This window comes from Habropoda laboriosa, unplaced genomic scaffold (assembly GCF_001263275.1).
Source record: "Habropoda laboriosa isolate 0110345459 unplaced genomic scaffold, ASM126327v1 scaffold90, whole genome shotgun sequence".
Classification (NCBI taxonomy): domain Eukaryota; kingdom Metazoa; phylum Arthropoda; class Insecta; order Hymenoptera; family Apidae; genus Habropoda; species Habropoda laboriosa.
The window spans coordinates 1,180,551-1,200,745 of NW_017100218.1; the positions used below are offsets into that span (position 1 = coordinate 1,180,551).

The 20,195-nt window shown below is 43.6% G+C and overlaps 1 protein-coding gene across 1 annotated transcript in view; it reads right to left on the bottom strand.

Annotated features, from left to right (window-relative positions):
* LOC108570937 (dystrophin) overlaps nucleotides 1–20,195 on the bottom strand; it is a 517,829-nt gene that overhangs the window by 323,234 nt on the left and 174,400 nt on the right. The window contains exons 34-35 of the mRNA XM_017932876.1: nucleotides 19,106–19,260; nucleotides 18,394–18,583 (exon numbers count right to left, since the gene is read on the bottom strand). Of these exons, the coding sequence (XP_017788365.1) occupies nucleotides 18,394–18,583; nucleotides 19,106–19,260 (345 nt within the window). The remainder of the gene's footprint in view (nucleotides 1–18,393; nucleotides 18,584–19,105; nucleotides 19,261–20,195) is intronic.

Sequence of the window (20,195 nt, forward strand, 5' to 3'; positions counted from 1 at the left end):
GTCATGAGATCTTAATCCCGTTCGAACCACATCTGATTCTTGCTAAACAGAGCACTTTACACCGAGCCCCGGTTAAATTCCATCCCACGAGGGTAGTTCTTGGAAAATTAACTATTTTACGACAGCATCCCCCGACGAATCATCTCACGTAATTTTCAAGGTAGACGATGTCTGATTTCACATTCGGAAATTTTGCCAAATCCCAATTTTCACCGCCTAATTGAAATCTAACAGTTCTCTAAATTTCACACGAGAATTGCCAAATTTTCTCTTTACACTCGGAGAGATCATACTCCACGATTTTAAATATAATTTGCAGATCTCACGAATCACGATCAGAATAATCTACACCCGAGAGTTCAGTGGAATTCAAACGAATTCCGGTTAGAACCTAAATCGCAGAGAAATCACAAAACACACGACTTCCAGTGCACGGTCAGAGGAACATGGCCTAGAATGCTAAGGAAAAAATCCAGTTCGAAGGAACGTTAAAAGAACCTCCGTGCTTTCGTCGAGTATTACGACTGCCATTACGAGCGGTCGTAACAAAGGCGAAAAGCCGAAGAGAAAGAAAGAAATACGATGCCTTTTGCTTGGTTCGTTCTCTTCCTTTTTTTTTTTTCTCTCTCGTTCCAAGCTGGAAAATACACCGGGGACGCGTATCGCGCGATCAATGCGTCGAGATCAACGATAAAGTCCGGCGGTGTAATTCAGTTTCGCGTAACGCGCGTATTCTAAACGAAGGAAAATCCGCGGGAAAAATCGACCGAGGTAATGCACGACGAATATACGCGTTCTACGTAGTTTCCTTTCAAACCAAGCTTCCTTATTTCGCTTGGATCGCTCGGAGGAGGCTGCCTGACGATGCGGAGAACATTTTTTCCCTCGACTGATACACCAACCCCTGTATCCATTCTCTCGACTACACTGCTGCTCTCGCTTATAGCTGCGCCACGGAACATTCCAACGTGGAATTTAAATAAAACGGAGAGCCTCGACTAAACGCCTCCGGGCTGACTTCGTCCTTTTTTTTTAGAGGAAAGTAACTTTGAGTAAATAGATCTTCGATCGTTTAGGTTGATTTGGGGTTATTTTTGGAACGTTTGTACGTGATATTAGGAAGGATGTTAAGATTTCTTTTTTTTTTTTTTTTTGGTAGAATGAGGACTTGTTACAGGGGTGGTTTTCAAATAGGTATAACATTCTTATTTTACCAAAGCTACTATTCAATCACCTACACTCTAATATTCTTTATCGTGTTTACGAAGCGATCGTCTTGCCAGCTTGATCTCGAGACCCTTTAATCGAGAAACTGCGCGAAACTCGAGCGCTACAGAAGTGTTCGCGCGACAAGCTACGAATCAAATGCAAACTTAATAATTTCGAAGTAATAAAGTTGGCCGTGATTTAATGACGGACTGTAAGCAATAACACGTCGCCAGGTGGTCCTCGTAAATTGTCAGAGTTTCGAAAGTGCGTCACCAAGTTTTAGTCCAGTTTTGCACGTAATAATTCCGCGCAAACCCAGTCACCAGGTTCTGGACGCTAATATTTTCCGCCCTACAAACTCCGCTTCCCTCTCTCCACTCCCTCTGCCCCGTCCATTGTAATCCGTTTTTCGCGTTGAATAACAAACGAGAATGAAGAATAGGATATTCGAATGCGCGAAGGGAAACGGGGGGGGACAAAACGTTGTTTACGCGTCCGCGAGAGCTACCATCGGAGACTACGTAACATCCACGGAATCTATATTCAGCCTTTGGAAAACGTGTAAAAAGGGTGAAAAAAGCAGGCAGCCGGTGGTCGGTGAAGCCACCAGGATAATCCCCGGGGACGCGTCAACGTCCATATTCAGACGAGGCCTGCGCGATTTTTCCGGAATTCCTTATCTACTCCGGAGGGGGTGTCCCTTCTAGCCGCGAGAATCGCCGGGGGAATTGAAAATGTCGACGTTTCAAAAGAACGCGACTGACCTGTTTCTCGCGCCAGAGGCTGGCTTGCGTCGCTTCCCCAGCGATCTTCGTCGCGTCTCTCCCTCTTTCTCTCTTCCTCCCGCTCTTTGTCGCGCAATTTCATTTGGCCGTTTCGCGCCAACTAAGCCGAATGCAACGCAAGAGAGCGAGAGAGAGAGAGAGAGAGAAGTGAGAGGAGAAGAAAAAAATTCTTTGCGTAGAATTCTCGTTTCGGCCCGCCATTACCTGGCCCCGGAGAGCAGACACGCTGATGATGCTCTTACACCGTCGGGACTTTTGGAAAGCGACCAAAAATATCACTCCCTTACGGGAGACTCGACTGCTTCGCGCTAATTATTTTTCGTCACAAAGTATCTTTACCATCGGAGGTACGTAGGAGTGAGAATTTTTCAAATTTTCACGCCTCGCGTGAATACTTGATAACAGTGAAAATCTGTTTGTTTTCGAGTCGAGTATCTTTTTCTATTCTTTTTTTTTTTCGTGCGTGACAGTATTGTGAATAAGCAACGACGATATCAACCCCGATGGGCTGATGCGTTTCAATTAGGACAAAGGAACGAGGATGGTTTGAAAAATCGTAGCATAGTTGGTGCGCTCCTCTTTTTTTCGGGTAACTAAGCTTTTTTACCACAGTTTCTGGAACTGTTATCCGACAGTTTAGCGAGGCTGCTTTGTCCCCGTTTTGGGAGGACTGTACAAAGAGCTGCTGCCACGGACATACGGGCTGATATCGTCCCGGAATGCAGCGGAAGCATTGTCTCGCGTTGCACGAAAATGTACAGGGTGAACCGATCAAAAGTGCCGGAAATATCTTCGAGCGATAAATCTTGCAACGGTAGCGGTGGAAATCCAAACAACGCGTACCAGATGAAATCTCCAAGAATTCGCAAATAGAAAACGTCCAGATATTTCATAAATTTTAAGCAAAAGGCTAAATACAACGTATAAAAAAAAATACAGCCATTTAATAGATACAAATGTACCGATTAAATCGACCAAAAATTGCACAATATTCTAAAAACAGGAAGCTACACGTTTTGACGCGATATAGCGTGAGAAAAGTTTTATTGTGTATTTTTAATTCAAACAAGGTAATCGTAGTTTAAAAAAAAAAATCGGGTTTTCTCTGTACGACCGTTGGAAGCAAAATTGTGAAAATGTAGAAAGGGGTGGTTTTCAACAGTCGCTTCGAACGACTCACCCCGTGTGTGTTCCTGTACACGTTGCAAGCACGATATTGTAAAGTCTACAGCTTTTGAGAGAGCCGGCAGGAGGCGACATCTGCTCGCAACGTTATCTCAGATGTCCTTGCTTTCACCCTCCAACCCCAAACTCTTCGCGACGGGACGAAAAGTACGAGTTGGGGGACCCGTTAAGTCACCGACAGATCGAGAGGCGAAACAGACACGGCTGTGTAAATCCTCGTGCACCAACGATTGGTCAATCTTTACGCCTCGTACGAAATTTTGAAAAACAAAAAAGGAGAAACTTTTCAGTCCAAAAATAAATCGATACAATTTTCATTGTATCGTTACACCGTCTTAAATTTTGTATGAATTTCGAAGAAGAAAGTGCAACGGGGTTACTGTCATTATGTCGCGAATGAAAAATGACGAGTAATCGTCGGTCAAATTGGAAAACGAACGAAGCCCATTACAGAAGATTCGTTTTCTCTTTCGGTGAATAAATAACGCCACATGAAGTACTTTTAATTCAATTTCGACAACGGAGAACCCATTATGCGTCACTTTGACAGCACAGCTCTCCGGGGATTGGAAATACGAGACGGTAGAATTCGAATGCTCGATGATGTCGAATTTTACAAAATCTACGATAATCTTCGTTGAATCGGTGACTAGTGGTACGGTAATACCCTGCCAGGATTAAACTGAAATTTTCAGAGGATTTAGTCTCGAATTCGACCGTTCCTCCATTTACATTGTTGGATGTCAACCGTTTTAAGTCTCAATTCCCCCCAATGCAATTTACGTGGTATTAAAAATTTTGCAACCCGCGTGCATTCCCAGGAGCAAACCAACACAACACTCCGAGTTCCTTCCTTTTCCTGGCTAACAGAAACCTGGCGAATTTAACGAAAGGACGATTCAGAAATGCCTGTCTAATTACCGGTGTAATTTGCCGTGGTCGCGAGGTGTTCAGATTAAAAGCGCTTTCTCCACGGCGTAATTACACAAGCAATTAGAGCAAATAAACATAGCCTTTGCAAACCACGACCACTTCATAGGTTCCACAAAACTAATTTTCCAAGACGTAAACGTCAACGAGACGCGCGGAAGCTTCAAATGCAAATAGTTTTTACATCGCGTATTATCAACCCTTTCTTCCGCGAACAAACTTTCGAACGAGGTCAGTTTCTCATCCGAAGAATTATGCCTGAGGAGATTGTTCTAAGCTCGATCTCGTGAACGCAACAATTCTTAAATTTCTAATAAAATCGCGATGTTACCGTTACTGAAATAATGAAATATTTCTTATTTTAAACTGTATTCCTTATTACGCACGAGGAAGGTTCGCTATTCGAAGTTGCTACCAAGAGCACTATACTCGGACTGAAAACGTTCCAACGCAACGCCCGAAAATTGCCTGCGACACCGCTTGGGACCGAAGGGCCTTTTGTCGAGTGTCATAAACACTTGGGTCTAAAACTGAACAGATGTAGTAAAAGAGAACACGGATTGCTTGGAACGCATGCAAAAGAAACACATACTTTTTATACTCTGTTCAAAATAAGAGTAACCTCGCTTCGCGCATGGGACGCGTCTAAGGCAGGGCTAGAACGTCCAGACCCCCACTTAGCCGCCTACGTTTTTCTCCGGTTTAACCTCTGCCACGCTCTCTGTCTATGCGCAGAACGAACGAGAATCGGTCCGAGGTTACTCTTATTTTGAACGATGTATAGGAAGGCTTTAGATTTCATTTTTGTTATATTTATCTAGCTATATAAATCTAACAACCGTCTCGAGAATCTTCCGTGATAGAAAAGAGGATTTCCCGTAACTTTCGTCACGCGAGAATGAAGAAAAACGTTGACGTGAAAACGAGTACACAGAGAGGATGAAAAAGTTCCGCTAACGAAAACGGTAACTGAGTGTAATTCAGATCTGTGAAAAAAAAAAAAGAAAAGGAGGGAAAAAGGGGAAGTACAAACGCGCGCGTGCATTGGTTACGAATACAACGATAACGGGGGAGGACAAACGTTGGATGACAGTTTCGAAAAGAGAATTACGACATATTTTAATCGCAGCTTGTCAGAAAATAAAAAAAAAAACGGAACAACGCTTGCTCTCCGAGTAGGAACAAGAGTCGAGGTCGCGCAATTCGATAAACGTGCGTGTTGTAATGAGACCAGACGTAGTTTTTCCTTCTCTCCCTTAGATAAATGAAATTCAACAATCGAGCATTATTTATCGCGGCGGTATCAATTCGAGCAGGCGGAAAAGCGGTTCACCCAATTGAGGATTTATCGCCGACAACGGAAGTTATTGCGAGCTGCGAATTCCGGAATTATTACGAGATTGGTTTTTTCGGAACAATGAAGATGACACAGCACCGCACAAACACGACAATATTGAGACTGTCCGGTGTATCGATCCAATCTCGAATATCCATAAATCGTCGCCTCCTTTTTTTACTCTCTCGATGAAATTCTTGCTCGGGAGAAAGAGTCAATAAACGCGAGACAACGTTGTTAAATCCGATATACATACTTAGTACTTGTTCTTGGAACAGTGTTATCACCGAACTTCTTTTTATCAGTGATCGATCAAATTTTAGTTGGAGTAAAATTTACAAAAAATGACGAAATTCATAAAGATAACCACTCCAAATTAAAGAGAAAAATGAAGAATGCACAATTTCTCAAATTTTACTACAAAAAGAGAGAACGTTATCTAAGTTACCAAATTTAGGAAGGAACAATTGATGATCTCAGAAAGATAAAGATAAGTCTTGCAGTATTAGCAAGTGGTAAGAGAACGACAGAGAGAATTTCACAGGAAACTGCAGAATATTTCTAGGGACTTCCGGTATCGACTGGTGGTTGAAAGTTTATTCAGGGTGGATAGAGGTGCGGAGTCGCTCGAGAGCATCCCTTCCTCTATCGGCTGATAGAGCAGAAAAGCATCGGATAACACCGACGTTCCACGCCGGTAACAGAGATCTCGCGTTCGAAGAAACTACCCTTTCGAGAGGGGAAATCATCCCTCCTGCGTTACCGACCTCGCGATTCCGTGAATGTCGTAGGCTACCGCCCTCTGAATAAGCCGAGAGCGCATGCGCGTACCGTTTCGATCGCAAACAACCCCTACCTCGTTAGACTGCACGTTTCGCGTAAGTTGAACGGGGGGTGGGAAACCACATAGGGAAGAGGGTGCTACGTGGGCAGAGATTGAATTATTTTTTGGAGCAGAAAATGATGGGAATATTGACCGTAATATGGCTACGGCTTCTGAAACACTGGAAAATAATGTCGCTACCTCGCGGAGAAATACCGGGTGAAATTGATACCGTAGAGAAATGGGGGAAAAGGTGTTCGTAGGAAGCTTCATGAATTTTTCATCGCGCGTTTCATAATTCCGTTCAAATTTCATTTATATTAACATAAAGCAAATAAATTTCTAAATATTAAACTATGAAACTTTCACTTTTCCAAATGTTCGTGATTTGCGAACTTCGCGACGCGATGCTTAATTCGACCGGTGCGCAAAGAATTCACGAACTGCTCTCGCGGCAAACTAATGGCACGAGTGCTGTTTAAATTTGTAGATGAGATTTGTGGTGGGTGAAAAGAGATATATGTTTTACACGATAGACAAATACTGGCTGATTGGTGGTGACTGTTACTTTTTATTTTTCGTGATGTCTCAAAGTTGGTGATAGAATCTCTGATAGAATCTGTCTGTTTCTGTGTGTGTTTGTGTTTTTATAAGTTCGGTGTGTACAGTGATTGGTGGTGTGAAATGTGTGAGAAGTGGTGGGAGTATCGGTTGATTGGTGTTTGGGACGTGTGGTAGGGTTTGTCTGGTGGAGTCGAAGTGGGGAAATTGTTGCTAAAATTGTTATATTAGGGGATGGGAAAATCCTGAGGTCGGAAGGTGGTTTATGAGTGTAGTGCATGTGGTGTCCAGATGTAGGGTATTCGACTTTCTAAGGTAATAAAACAATTTGCTGATGGCGAGGAGAGAGACCAATTTACGGAAAACATACTATTTGTGAATATGGTAGGGCTCCATTGTTCGAGTCCTCGGTACGGTCGAACACCAAAGTAAAATAAATTTATAAACTTTAAAAAATGAAATTTTTTCTTTTCCAAAGATTCACCGCAAAAGTGTGCTAAAATTGTTAATCGAAGGTATAAAAAACTGCAAATGGTTAAATTTTCAATTTTAAAATTAGACATTACAATATTCCGCGAGATATTCGAAACGTCCCGACTGCAAACGCATCGAACAGCAAATCAACCGAAATCTCAGCGAACAAACCTCCCGTCGATACACTTATCGCGTTTTCATTTATCCACCGCCTGGAAGGGAACGGGGGGTGGTTGAGAAGATGTGACCGTTGTCGAAGGAGAAACACCCGCCTCTCGAATTTTACCCCTTAATGGAGAAACTTGCCGGGAGCCGGCCTCTCCCTGCGCGCGTTGCCTTTATATCCGCATTTTACGAGATTCTTTCTCGACCTTCCTCTCTCTCTTCGTCCGCCCAACACCCGCCCCCCTCTGCCCTTTACGACTTCCGTGTTTCATTTTCGCCGTAGTTGCCTCCGCGAATAAAAGCAAAAAGCGCCTGCGGTAAAAACGCCGCTGACCAACCCCTTACGCGAGGTCGAAGAGCTAAAGTAACACAGTTAAACGTGGCCATTAGTCGAGTATCATGATGAATCCACCGAGCGGAGAGGAGAAACTGCTTAACGGCGTTCGGCCGTGAAGGTGCAGAGAGAGAGAAAAAGAGAGGTAAAAAATGAAGAGAGAGAGAGAAAGCGATCAGGCCAGTGAACAAACCCCCTAAGCGGTCATGATCCGCTCAGCGATTACACGGTGAACGTGCGACAATCAAACGGTGGATTCGAAACATTAATTCACCGCGGCGACCCGTGAACGCGAGACCGTCGCCTGATAACCGCGCTGAAAACGCTCCCTTTCCGCTCTGACACCGCCAGTTGCAACAGCCGCACGACGACGCCCAAGGGTGGCTCGTTAGATGCACTTTGGCGTTCTGCGGCGATTTTAAAAATTACCATCCGCGAGAAAAAGAGCGAGAGAGAGAGTGGGAGAAAAGCAGAGAAAAGTTCTTAATGCATTTTCGTTGAAAGGCTAACGAAGTTTACCGAACGAGCGGTAGCTGAAGCAGAGGATGAAAAGGAAAGGGGAAAAAAAGGATTAAGAGAAGGAAGAAGCGTATACGCGTTCTCGCGATTATGCAAAACAACACTGCAGGAAGAGCCAGTTTTTTCTTCTTTTTTCAAACTAAAAGAGTCTCTCTCTCTCTCTCTATCTTCGAGCGTTGCTCGGTTTTTAGATATAATTTCTCTTGGTGGAGAAAAAAAAAGATTGCCGTTGTGATTTAGTACAGCGCTTCGTGGCTTCCACCCTTCTCTATAAATTTCCGTTACGCGATGTCTTTTTGGCCGTGAGAACCGGAATTCACCGAGTGCACCTCCAGAGAGAGAGAGAGAGAACGGAAGATCTCTTTTTCCCTTTGGATCTGTTAAAGGGATACGAAAAGTACCGGGCGGTGTTATAACGGAATAACGGCTATTAGCAGCGGGGAATATTACAGTTGGCCGCGTCGCGAAGGCGTTCCTTTATCGATCGTTCTCCTGCGTTTCGCTGGCAAGAGGGAAAGTAACCAACCGATTCTTTCGCCTTTTCGTGACCTTTGTATATACACACCCCCTTGCTGCTGCTGCTTGTGCTGCTCGAAAAAGTCCGGCAACTTTTCTCATACCACTGTCCGTGTGTGCCCACCGCATAAACGGAAGGAACTCTTTCGTAGAATTTTCGAATGAGAGTAATCTCGCAAGGTACGAGGTTTAACACTTTCCCAGACGCTAGTTTCCTTCCCTTTTTTCTCCACCTTTCTAAAAGTCCAAGTCGAATACAATAAAGTTCAAACTTTAGCTAGTTGCCGCGGAGTTCTTTCATTAAGATAGCAATGCAAACTATGAAACTTTCGCGGAAATATCGTGCTTGTAACAACACACTTGCTGTAAAATTTAAGCATTTTAATTATCTCGCATTCGAGTTTGCTTGATTTTCCGATTAAATTTATTTTCAAATCTGTCGAAACACGCTTCGATTCATCTGACTGATGATAATCACTTTGATTAATAACCATGTTTATTATAGTGTGTTACTAATAATATACTATTAATAATGCAATTAATAATAATACTACGTCAGCGGCTGCGAATTGTTGATATCGATTACTGGATGCGTAGTTTTTAGTGTCTAAAATACTACAGATCAGTTACCCCGAAGATAAATTTAACGCGTGGAAATAAAATATCACGCTAACGAACCCTTCCACAGATTTCAGAGAGGTGCAAAATACAGGAAGAAACGCTCAAGCACGTATTAAATGCATGCATTAACGCGCCTCCGCAAGTCGAGTGGGTCACTGCTAACCCACGATATTTACTAAAAGCAAGCTTTTTCCAACAGCCTCCGCCTACTGTTACATTTAATATTAACCTAGGTCGAGATATTTCCATCGTCCCACCTTCTAAACGCGTCAATCTCTATTCCATCAAGCAACCAAAACCCAATTTCCACGCTGAACCTCCGCAACTCAAACAGAAGGTAGCCGTCATTGAACGCTTTAATACGCAACGAAAGGAGCAAATTGACCGAATGAAAATGCGTCCAGCTAGGTCGTCGCCTGTCCCTTTCTGCGTGCAAGGGAAATTCGTTACTCTGGTCGACTGCAATTTTGTACATCCCATTTGTGCTTAGGCGCGAGGGTGCCGCCGGCGCGTTACACGAAGAAGCGAGGAGGAGTGCATCCTAGGGAAAAACAGGCACACACATACAGGGGTTCGTCACGTGGCTTGTTACAGGGGGAGGGAAAAAAAAAGCAAGCGAAATTGCGTTAAAGCGGATTAGCCACGCTAGGCTTGATTTAACGAACCAGCTCGTACGGTATGTTTACCATGAATATGAGAAAAGGGACAAGCCTCTTTGTCCAATCCAGAGGAGGGCGAAACGAAAGTTCAGGTCACGTAAGCGACTGCCGCGCGCGCCTAGGCGATCGATGAACTCTACTTTCCGTGTAAACGGTTTGCAGAGCCATCGAACTCTACCCGCGCGAAATGACAAGAAGCCTAAAACCCAACCCAGGCGACGACGACACTGCTCCTCTCCCTCGGAAATCCGTGACCCACTTGTCTACCCAGCTTTGACTGCCGCGTTCGTAGAAACGTAGATGTGTGTGTGCGTGTTTCTTGGGGAAATTTCGAAAGGGTGGAGGAACAAGTCTTTTGTAGCGAAAGGAGTATGTTCGAACTGCGCTTTTTACGAGGAGAAGTTTCTTCTTTTTTCTTTTTTTTTGGTAGTTTGACCGTGAAGTGGATTGAACTGAAATGTGAAGGGGAAGTTTCTGTGTCTCGTCTATTGTCTTGAGGATAGAAGACTATCTTTCGTAGAAATACGTGCTCTGTATATGTGACAAAGTAGTGAAAATTGCGAGTGAATCGTTTTTAAAAAATCCACTGATTAAATAGCAATTCGAATCTTCAGAGTTTCTTTTTTTTCGTAGTTTTACTTAGAAATGTAAAGAAGGATTTTCTGTGTCTCGTCTAGTGTCTAGGAGAAAATATACTAACTTTCGTAGAACTGTGCTCTGTGTGTGAGAAAAAGTAGCGAAAATTGCAAGAAAATCATTTTGAAAAAAAAACCTCTGATTAAATAGTAATTCGAAACCTCACATTTTTTGGTAGTTTTCCCGAGAAACGTAAAGGAGGATTTTCCTTATCTCGTCCATTGTCCATGAAAAAATAGACTAACATTCGTACAAACGTAGAGACGAGTAATACACCGTGCTCCGTATGTGCAAAAAGGTAGTAAAAATCGCGAATGAATCATTAATAAAAAATCCTCTGATTAAATAGTAATTCGAATCCTCGTTGTTCTTTGAAGTTCCATCGTGACCCAAGTATAATCCACCTAGCACATTCCTCGTATTCTTTGAATCCCATCTTTTTAATACTCTTATTAAAAAGCAGATTCGTACCGTGAACTACCTTTCGTTCTAAAAGCGAACACAAAGAGAAAGAGAAACCGTGACTTCTGGATCAACTAATCCTCGGTGAAACGAGACCGGTAAGAAATCTTTCTACGAGGGGATCCCCAAGGCTCGCGCGCGACGGTCTCCTCTTCTAACGTAAATATTAATACCGTAAAAGAATCGAGATCTCTGCAGGGTATATTTATTCCCCGTTCCCACGGCGAAGCGTATCAAACGTCCTATTTCGATTCCAAGTAATGCTAGCCGCCGCGATCCAATATCGGCCGGCCATAACTCCACCCCCGACAAATCGCAATTCATGCACACTGTACGGGGCAGAGCGTGGTGAACGAAGGTATTAGGAATTCCTCCGGATGCGCTCTCGAAAGATGGAGACGGTATATATGCATGAGTTACGCGTTCCTGGCGAGCCGGGTCGATGAGTCATTAGTAGAATCGAGGCGGCGAGCGTGAACTCCGCCCGCGGAAACACGTTGTTACGAGAGCGTTGCCAACGGTGGCCGGCCCCCTGGTTGTTGTGTCGCAAGAATACTGATAGTTCGATAGTTCCGAATGTAAACGTGTTTGCGGTACACCAGAATCTGGCTATTACGTTGTCTGGCGCGGCGATTCAATTGGTTATCGATCGGTGAAAATTATGCCGAATTTTTAACCATTCCGATAGGAACGGTCATTTCGCTGGTGAACTTCTCGTGAATTTTTCAAGGATACGGGCGATGTAATAAAATATTGTTCGGTTTGATGTTTTTCTTGGGGGGAGTTTTGGCAAGAGATAGGAAGAGTAGGTAGATTTAGCGATAAAAGTAAAACGAACGATGTAAACGGGGGAGGGAAAGGTTCGATTTCACGGTGAAGTTCGATTGGCTGGTTTTTACGAATGCCAATCGATAACGCAACTCCCAGAGCTCGAAGTTTAATGAGTGGAAGCAGCTGTCCAGGTGGCATTAGTCACCGGGATGTAATTTGTAGTCCACGCCCTGTTTCGCGCGCGTGTTTACGTGTGTATGAAAACGAGAGGACGTAGCACGTGAGCGGTGGGTTTGCGTGCTAGTCCGAGAAACGATGCCTTTAACGATGATGATTCTTTCTATGCTCTCCAGAGTTCGAGATAAGAAAGATCGTTGACAAGTCATTAAGGTTACCTACTGTAACGATGCACGTTACTTTTAATATTTTGAAGTGATTCACGCGTATTCGCGCGTTTAATTAACTATGTGGGAATCAGTTAAACTTTGATAAATTTATTGTAAGTGAATCGATATACGTCGCGATCGAACGTTTGTGTCATGCGAGTGCTGTGTGTCAGGAAAGAGCTTTGTGTTACGTGAGTGCTCTGTGTCACGAGAGTTCTGTGTGTAACGAAAGTGCTTTGTGTCCCAAGCGTCCGAAAAATCAGAATTCTATGCAACACGCATAGGCAAAACTCAAAAACTCACCTCCACTAAAAAAATGTCTAAATGTCTAAAGTTTTAACCCAGAAGAACAGTAAATTAACTAAACTAGCTATCGCTGTGATCCAGATCGACAAATGTTTCCGCCTAACCCTGCGAACCTGTTTCGTGCCTTACCCAAAACGCAACACCTACAATGCCAAAGACAAAGCAACTAAAGATAATCGATTCGAAATTGGATCAACACTAGATACAGGCAGAGTCGTTGATTTAGATCCACTAGAATATCGTATCTAGATGCTCGCCCCGAGAAGCCCGAGAGTAACGTTCGACAAAGCAACCAAAGATAATCGATTCGAAATTGGATCAACACTAGATACAGGCAGAGTCGTCGATTTAGATCCACTAGAATATCGTATCTAGATGCTCGCCCCGAGAAGCCCGAGAGTAACGTTCGAAATTAATTCCCGTTTGCAATCGAGGCTGCAGCAGTAGCATCGGTGGTACAGTTGTGACCGCTACATTTTGCGCTGCATCAATGAAGTTAACAAACCTAGCATGCGTCGCTTACTCGAACACGGTCCCCGGTTCGACGTTCCTGCTCACCGCTAATTGTCCGAAAGACATATAAATCCTTCTGTGAGCCAATAGGATCGTCGATAAAGGGACAAACACGCTGGCCTTTCGGCGAGAGTATCGTTTCTCTTAATTACAAAGCACCGCAGTCATCGGCGCATATTATTTTCCGGTTCAATCGGAACCATGCAGCGTTACCGTTTTCCAACAGCGTTAAACACGGCCAAACGAATTCGATAAATTACCGCAACGAGAGAAGACAAGAGGTGGAAAGGGATCGGATCAAGCGGAACACGGTAGCGTGATGGTTAAACAAGCGTTAAACGCGCGTTTGTTTACCTGTAAAATACGATTTACCCCGTGTAAAAGTAACTCGCGGACTGTTGCGACCTGATGAGGACGCAACGAAGTCTCGGTTCGGCGGATTATAGCAATAAACAACTTTTGGCCGCCAGACCGAGGGGCCGACGTTCGGAAGACCGCAATATACCCCCCGTGGACGCACCAGCGCGACACTTAGACAATAGGTCCCAAAAACACTCGGGACCATAAAACATTCGTTACCAAAAGGTCACAGTTTTCGTCGACCAATAGCCGAACACACCACGTTTTCCACCTCCATAACACAACCACCAATCAGAACCAACCTAATGCCTATACATTCATCTACACACCTGAAAACCGACAATCACAGTAAAACGAGTGCACGAGACACATCGTCAAAAAAAAAAAACAACCGAATTTCAACTAAACATCTACCAAATATCTACAACGAACCGAAAGAAAAACATCTAACCCAACAACCAAGTTTCAATACCCTCGAACTCCTGGTCATAAGACTTGATCAAAGTCCTCGACGCAACACGGACAAATATGAGAAAGAGGTCGAAACGAGATGTTGGTCGCGAGATGAAATTAGGGGAGGACGATCACTTGTAAACGAAATAGATCCGTTTAGTTGGTATTATGCATTGCGACGCGTAGATATAATCAGGTTCCACACACGGCAAATAACATCGATTCTCGGCGGTCGCTATTATTGGACAAAGTGGTCGGACAACGTGGAAGCCGCAGAAGCGATTTTCCTTTCGTACCTGGGTATACTCGGGATTTATCAAGTGATTGATTCCAATCAGTTATCCAACTGTTTATCGAATAATCAATGCCGTTGTCTGTTCCACCAATGCATAGGAAATTACATTTCACGGACAAGCAAGTGAACGAGCCTTCGTCACAGAAAATTTATATATACAGACCCTGTTGATCTACCGTTTCATTTAATACAGACGCGAAAGTGGAACAAATCCGATGGAAATCGCGAGAAAAAGAAAACCGCGACGCGAGCCAAGAACGCTTTAAAATAACCACTCTGTTAACCTTTAAAGATAAAAGAGGAAAAGGGGTCTTTCGTGTTTCTTCGTAATCGCGTTTCTATTTAAGCAAGGTTTCGCAACAACGCACCAGTTGATTTGAATATGTAAATAAAAAGAGAACTACTCGACTATATTTCTCGCGTAAAAAAATAACGCAAAAATAGTTGACCGAAAATATCGTTTATTTCGACGCGTTCGATGGAAAATACGTGAAAATAACACTTGGAAAAATCCTTCGATCGCACTGGTCAGCAGCCACGCAGTAACGTAGTCCCAATTCGAGCGCCAAATTGTCATGAAAAATGCAGGGAATATACCTAACCAATCTCCCCGAACGTTCGAAAATTAGACCCTTGTTCGTGAAACAAGCCAACAGAGCGGCGGCGGTAACGTATCCAATTCGAGCGCCAAATTGTCATGAAAAATGCAGGGAATATACCTAACCAATCTCTCCGAACGTTCGAAAATTAGACCCTTGTTCGTGAAACAAGCCAACAGAGCGGCGGCGGTAACGCAGGACGAGGGAGACAAACAGCGTAGTAAATCGTGGAGAGGAAAGAATGACCGATGCTAACGTATAGACGGGCAAACAATATTATAAGCTAATTTCCGGGAATCACGTGCCGTTTGTTCGTTACGCAGGTACGCTTGTGGATTAATTTCATCGAAATGGCGCAATAGACCGCTGCAATATCAATTTGACTCCGCACATGGCTCATCCTGGCTCGTGGAATTGTAAACAGACGCTGTTCGACGAAGGGGGAAGGGGAGAGGATTCTCTCGTTCCTAAATTCGTTACGCCGAGTCGTTTAACTTTCTCATCGTCGCGTGGTTCCCGCGGATTATTTAAATAACGCGCCATCCCCTTCCGCCTCGTTTCACAATTATCGATACGAGTCCAAGTTTTACAGTGATACACACGCTTACACGTATGTGGAGGTGATAGAACGTCCGTGAGAGAGTTTAGTGTGGTGGTATAGTTGCACGAAGAAAAAATGCTCGAGATAGAAGGATAGAGAGCGAAAGAGGAGTGTTTGGACGAGAGTATAGTCGGTGGAAGCGACATTACGAGGTCGTGAAATCTGTCACGATACGGGTAAGGTAAAAACAGCAATTCGAAGGAGATAAGCTCTAATCTCACTCAAAGCCATCGATATCAACACAGAATTGCTAATTTTTATCAATACGAAAATTACTATTGCGCAGGAAGAGACAGAAACTTAACCCCTTAACGCTCACGTGTTTCTCAGCTTGATGCGCTAAGTAAGATCAATTTTTTTCTTTCTTTCAATTATTTTCTAGGCGTATAGAAATTAATTTTAAAAAAGTGCACTTATAGGACGATTTCTCGTGCACGTGTGAGTCACAAGCAAGATCGTTAATGGGATAACACCGTTTATCTTAAACGAAAGATCGTAAGCAAAAATTTTAGATATCAATTAACAAATGACAGATAGCCGTGGGCGCGGCTACATCAATCAGTGTCGCCGCTTAATGCTTTAATTTACGAGCTGACTGTATAGCTTCCACCAACTGTACCTGAGAATCTCGTGTGAGCGAAGGATACGTGGCCATCCAAGGATTTGGGTTAAACGTCGGTTAAGAATGTCTGCGTAGAGTGAAAGGAACGGAGAAATAAAGAGAGACTGTGCAGATGCGAGAATAAATTAGAGTCAAAACGATAACAGAGAAAGAGAAACCTTGCAACCACTGTTACAGCGTATTCCTATAGCTATTTAAACGTATATATTTGCTATTGTTCCTGAAATTAGAGCAAAATTCGCCTATTGAACGAAAGTCCTTACACATACACACGTTCTCTGTCTCTTTCGTGCAAGTTAATGCTAATGCGGGGAGTTTAGAGGCAGGTTCGTTTGCATTCATGATATGGCGTACTTCTTGAACGATTAAAATTGCTAATCGCTTCAGCAAGACTGGATTGGTCGAGTGTTGTTTTTGGCTGCGAGAGAAGGGAGGAGGAGGAGGAGGTTATGTTCGAGGGTTCGTCGAGCTTCGCGATATCGCCTAACTATTTAGTATGTGCTGAACCAGAGCTTTCTCCCTCTGTGAATCGGTGAGAAGTTTAGTTATCAGAGAGAATGCTAATTAGCTCGCGGAATAATTCGCAGCGTTCGGTGAAGAACTCGAACACATGATTCGTTTTCACGTGCTCGTGCATTTTGTGCAACCTGACGATGTGGAGTGTATACATGTATCGTGCGACGGAAATTTCAATACGATATTTGCTTCGTTATTTACTACCATTCTTTCTGGGGGGGAGAAATGGATATTTTATGTCATCTCTGTTTCGAGAAAAATGGGAACGAAGCGAACGTGTTTCTTTAATCCAGAGATAAATTTCACGCCGTAATTCCGTTATTTTTACAATTGTAAAAAACACCACTGAATTTATTTGTACATTTCTCGAAATATTAGGAATTCTCGAAATGTCAGGAAAAATTCATTAGACGAACGTAAGGTGGTTACAAGTACGATAAGAGACAACGAGCTGTCTAATTTGCATTTTCGTAAAAGAGAGAGAGATTCGAGAATGCCACGCGAGCATGGTGCAAGACCAGAAGCGAACATTCCGCACAGAAGCGGATGGACCGCCACCACATTACACCGATACCCGATATCGAGAGCGTCTTCCTTTTAATGGATACGCCGATACGCGGACTGTTACCTCCGGCACACTTTTATGGCAATCAATCGAAGCCGTAAAACCTTCTCAAGTCAACACGTGACCCATACAGATCTGGTTTCCCCGGTGCTGACCACCACCGTTATAACGTCTCGAGGAATGTTACAACCTTGCCACGCTTCAATTATGTCCGTCTTGTTTATGTTCGGGACGTGTCGAATCGAGCTGAATCGTTCTTGTCCCTACTACGCGATTTGCAGGACGCGTGGAAAATTTCAAACAGCCCACCCCGAGGAAGCGTAGACAGTCTCTTAAATTACCGTCTTTGCAATTTGCTTCTGGGAATACTAGAATTACCTTCTTAACCCTTTCACTGCTTTTTCAAATTAGATTAATTCTACATTTTTCTCAGAATATTAGAGTTACCTTCTTAACCCTTTCACTGCTTTTGCAGTTTCCTTCTTGAAATGAAATTAATTCTATATTTTTCTGGGAATATTAGAATTACCTTCTTAACCCTTTCACCGCTTTCGAAGCTTACAGGTATTCTAGGAAAATTCTGGGACGATGGATAACATCGACGCCTCTAGACGCTTTTATTTTCATACATTACACTTAGGCCTGGCGACTCTTGGCCCTCGAGGCGAAGAATCGAGAAATGTTTTTCCAAACATCTCCGAGTTTCTTCGTCCTCGAGGACAAGAGTATTGCCTCGGCAATGTAGGCCCGCAGCCCCACTTCCTGGGACTTTCCCAGGACTACTTAATGGAGCCCCGAAAAAGGCACGTAGACCTCTGCACGCGTATCATATAGCTTACACTTAAAATTAGTTTAAGCATTACCGTTTCAATAAATATATTTTTGTTACCAAACTTCGCGAGTAATCATTTGCACCACGTCACTTCCAAACACGCTTCGTAGACACTGATTATTAACGCTACCTATTAATTTCAGCAGTCAAAGGGTTAAACGCAATCTAATATCATTGCCAAGAAAAAGGCTATTCCAACTAAACTTCAAGATTCTCAAATTTAATTTTCTATGATCTCTCGTGAGATAGAAACGCACAGTGTTCGCTCTTAGCGTTCCCCGATTGACAATCACGGAATAAAGAACGAGTTAAAAGTACCGTACGATCGGCGAATTCGTATGAGCAAATATGGGACTTACCTTAAGCTGATGTTGCGGTCGTCTGAGCGCACCCTGGTCCCGTCGTCCGCCTAGTCGATCGGCCTCCGCTTCCAATCCCTCCATCGAGGACTCAGCTTCGCTCAACCAAGCCAAGAACTTGTCCAGGGACCGGTCGAAGTTGTGGAGGGAGTTCATCGCGGAGTGCAGCAGTTTTCCTCGATTGATGATACTAAGAAGGATTTAATAGGTATAGCCTCGTCTCGATGCACCTTCGCAAAAATCGTCTGGCTCGCGTATAAACAGAGTTTCTTTGTCAGAGTTTCAGAGTTTCAAAATCGTTGGCACGCAACGCCCTTGTTGCCAGAATTTGTGTTTTTCTGGAAGTAGTTGGCTTCGCGAGTTCGCTTTCGAGTGAATATTTCAAATATAATTATTTATCGTTAATTTCGAACAAATTATTTTTACCGAAGACGTAGAAAACTCGTGAAATAAAATTACTCAAAGCTAAGTGCGGTGCTGATCAATTAATATTCATAAATCATCCCCTGAATTGGTGTCGAAAGTGGAAAATATTAAACCGAAAAATCAGAGCGCAAGGTTGAAACATCGATCCAAAAGTCGACATAAAATTCGTCACGGACTCGTGGGACGACCTAAGATAATTAAGACAAATCCTCGAGCGCGAACAATTCGACGTGACGCGAAATCCGCGTAAATAAATCCAGAACGGAAGCTTTACAGCGCGACATACCTGGTGTTCAGATTGTTGTATCTCTGATTGATGGTCTCGGTCATTTTTTTCACGCGGGTCGTGTCGTCCTCCTGATAAACGGCGATCAGCTTCTGCGTGAGCTGATTGAACTGCTCGATCTGATGCTTGTACTGATGGAGCTCGGCGTGGAACGACTGCAAGCACGAACGGCGACGAAATAAAATGAAAGGGGGGAAGGTCAGCGTCGAGGCGGGAAAGTTATCTCGCGACCAGCTTCCACTACGTTCACGGCGCGACGAGTCGAAAGTCGCTGTCTGCCGATAACTCACAGGGGGGAACTTAAATTTTCCTAGAGTAGAGGCTGCTGCGCCTTCTCCAACTTTTATGCCGCTATTCCGTACCGTGGAGAACTTTTATTTCGCGACTGATTCGCGTCGATAAAACTTACGATCATCCAGATTAAACCGTCGAACGAGAAAACGTGTTCCCGTTCAATTACCCCTCGGTGTTTTAATCTAAAAGTAACCGGGCGACGGAAACTTGGCCATTAGGGTGGATTGAAATTTCTTCGAGAAAGAAGATCTCGTAAAATTGCAAAAAAATTCGTAAACAAATTCGACAGCTGTTTTCCAGAGAAGATCGTTAATTCATCGGTAAACAGATCAATTACGATAATCCGAAGAGAAACAGATCGCCGGTGAACGTCTATAAAATCCACCCTATCACCGTTAAAACGAAACATACACACGAAAGTAGGTTCTCCCGCGAAGTACAGGGAGCTCGAGTATTATTTTAGGACCATCCTGAAGCGAGGAAAAACTCTTACCGTTGGATCGTAACAATACTCGGTAATTAAACGATCCCGCCCTATACACTCGCTCCTGTTTAAGCCTCAAAGGGTGAAAAAAGCTCGCTGTACGAAACAAAGGGGCCGACCGTTATTTTTTCACCCGACCTAGTGTGTAACGGTTACGTGGCTAAACAATATAGTAACGATGTATCGGTGAAAAAAGGATCCAACGTTCGGATAGTTTCAGCTGTAAATGAACGCGCGAAGAAAGGACAATATTCGACGAGGAGAGAGGGTAAACCGTTTGACAGAAACAGCGAGAGAGAGAGAGAGAAGAGC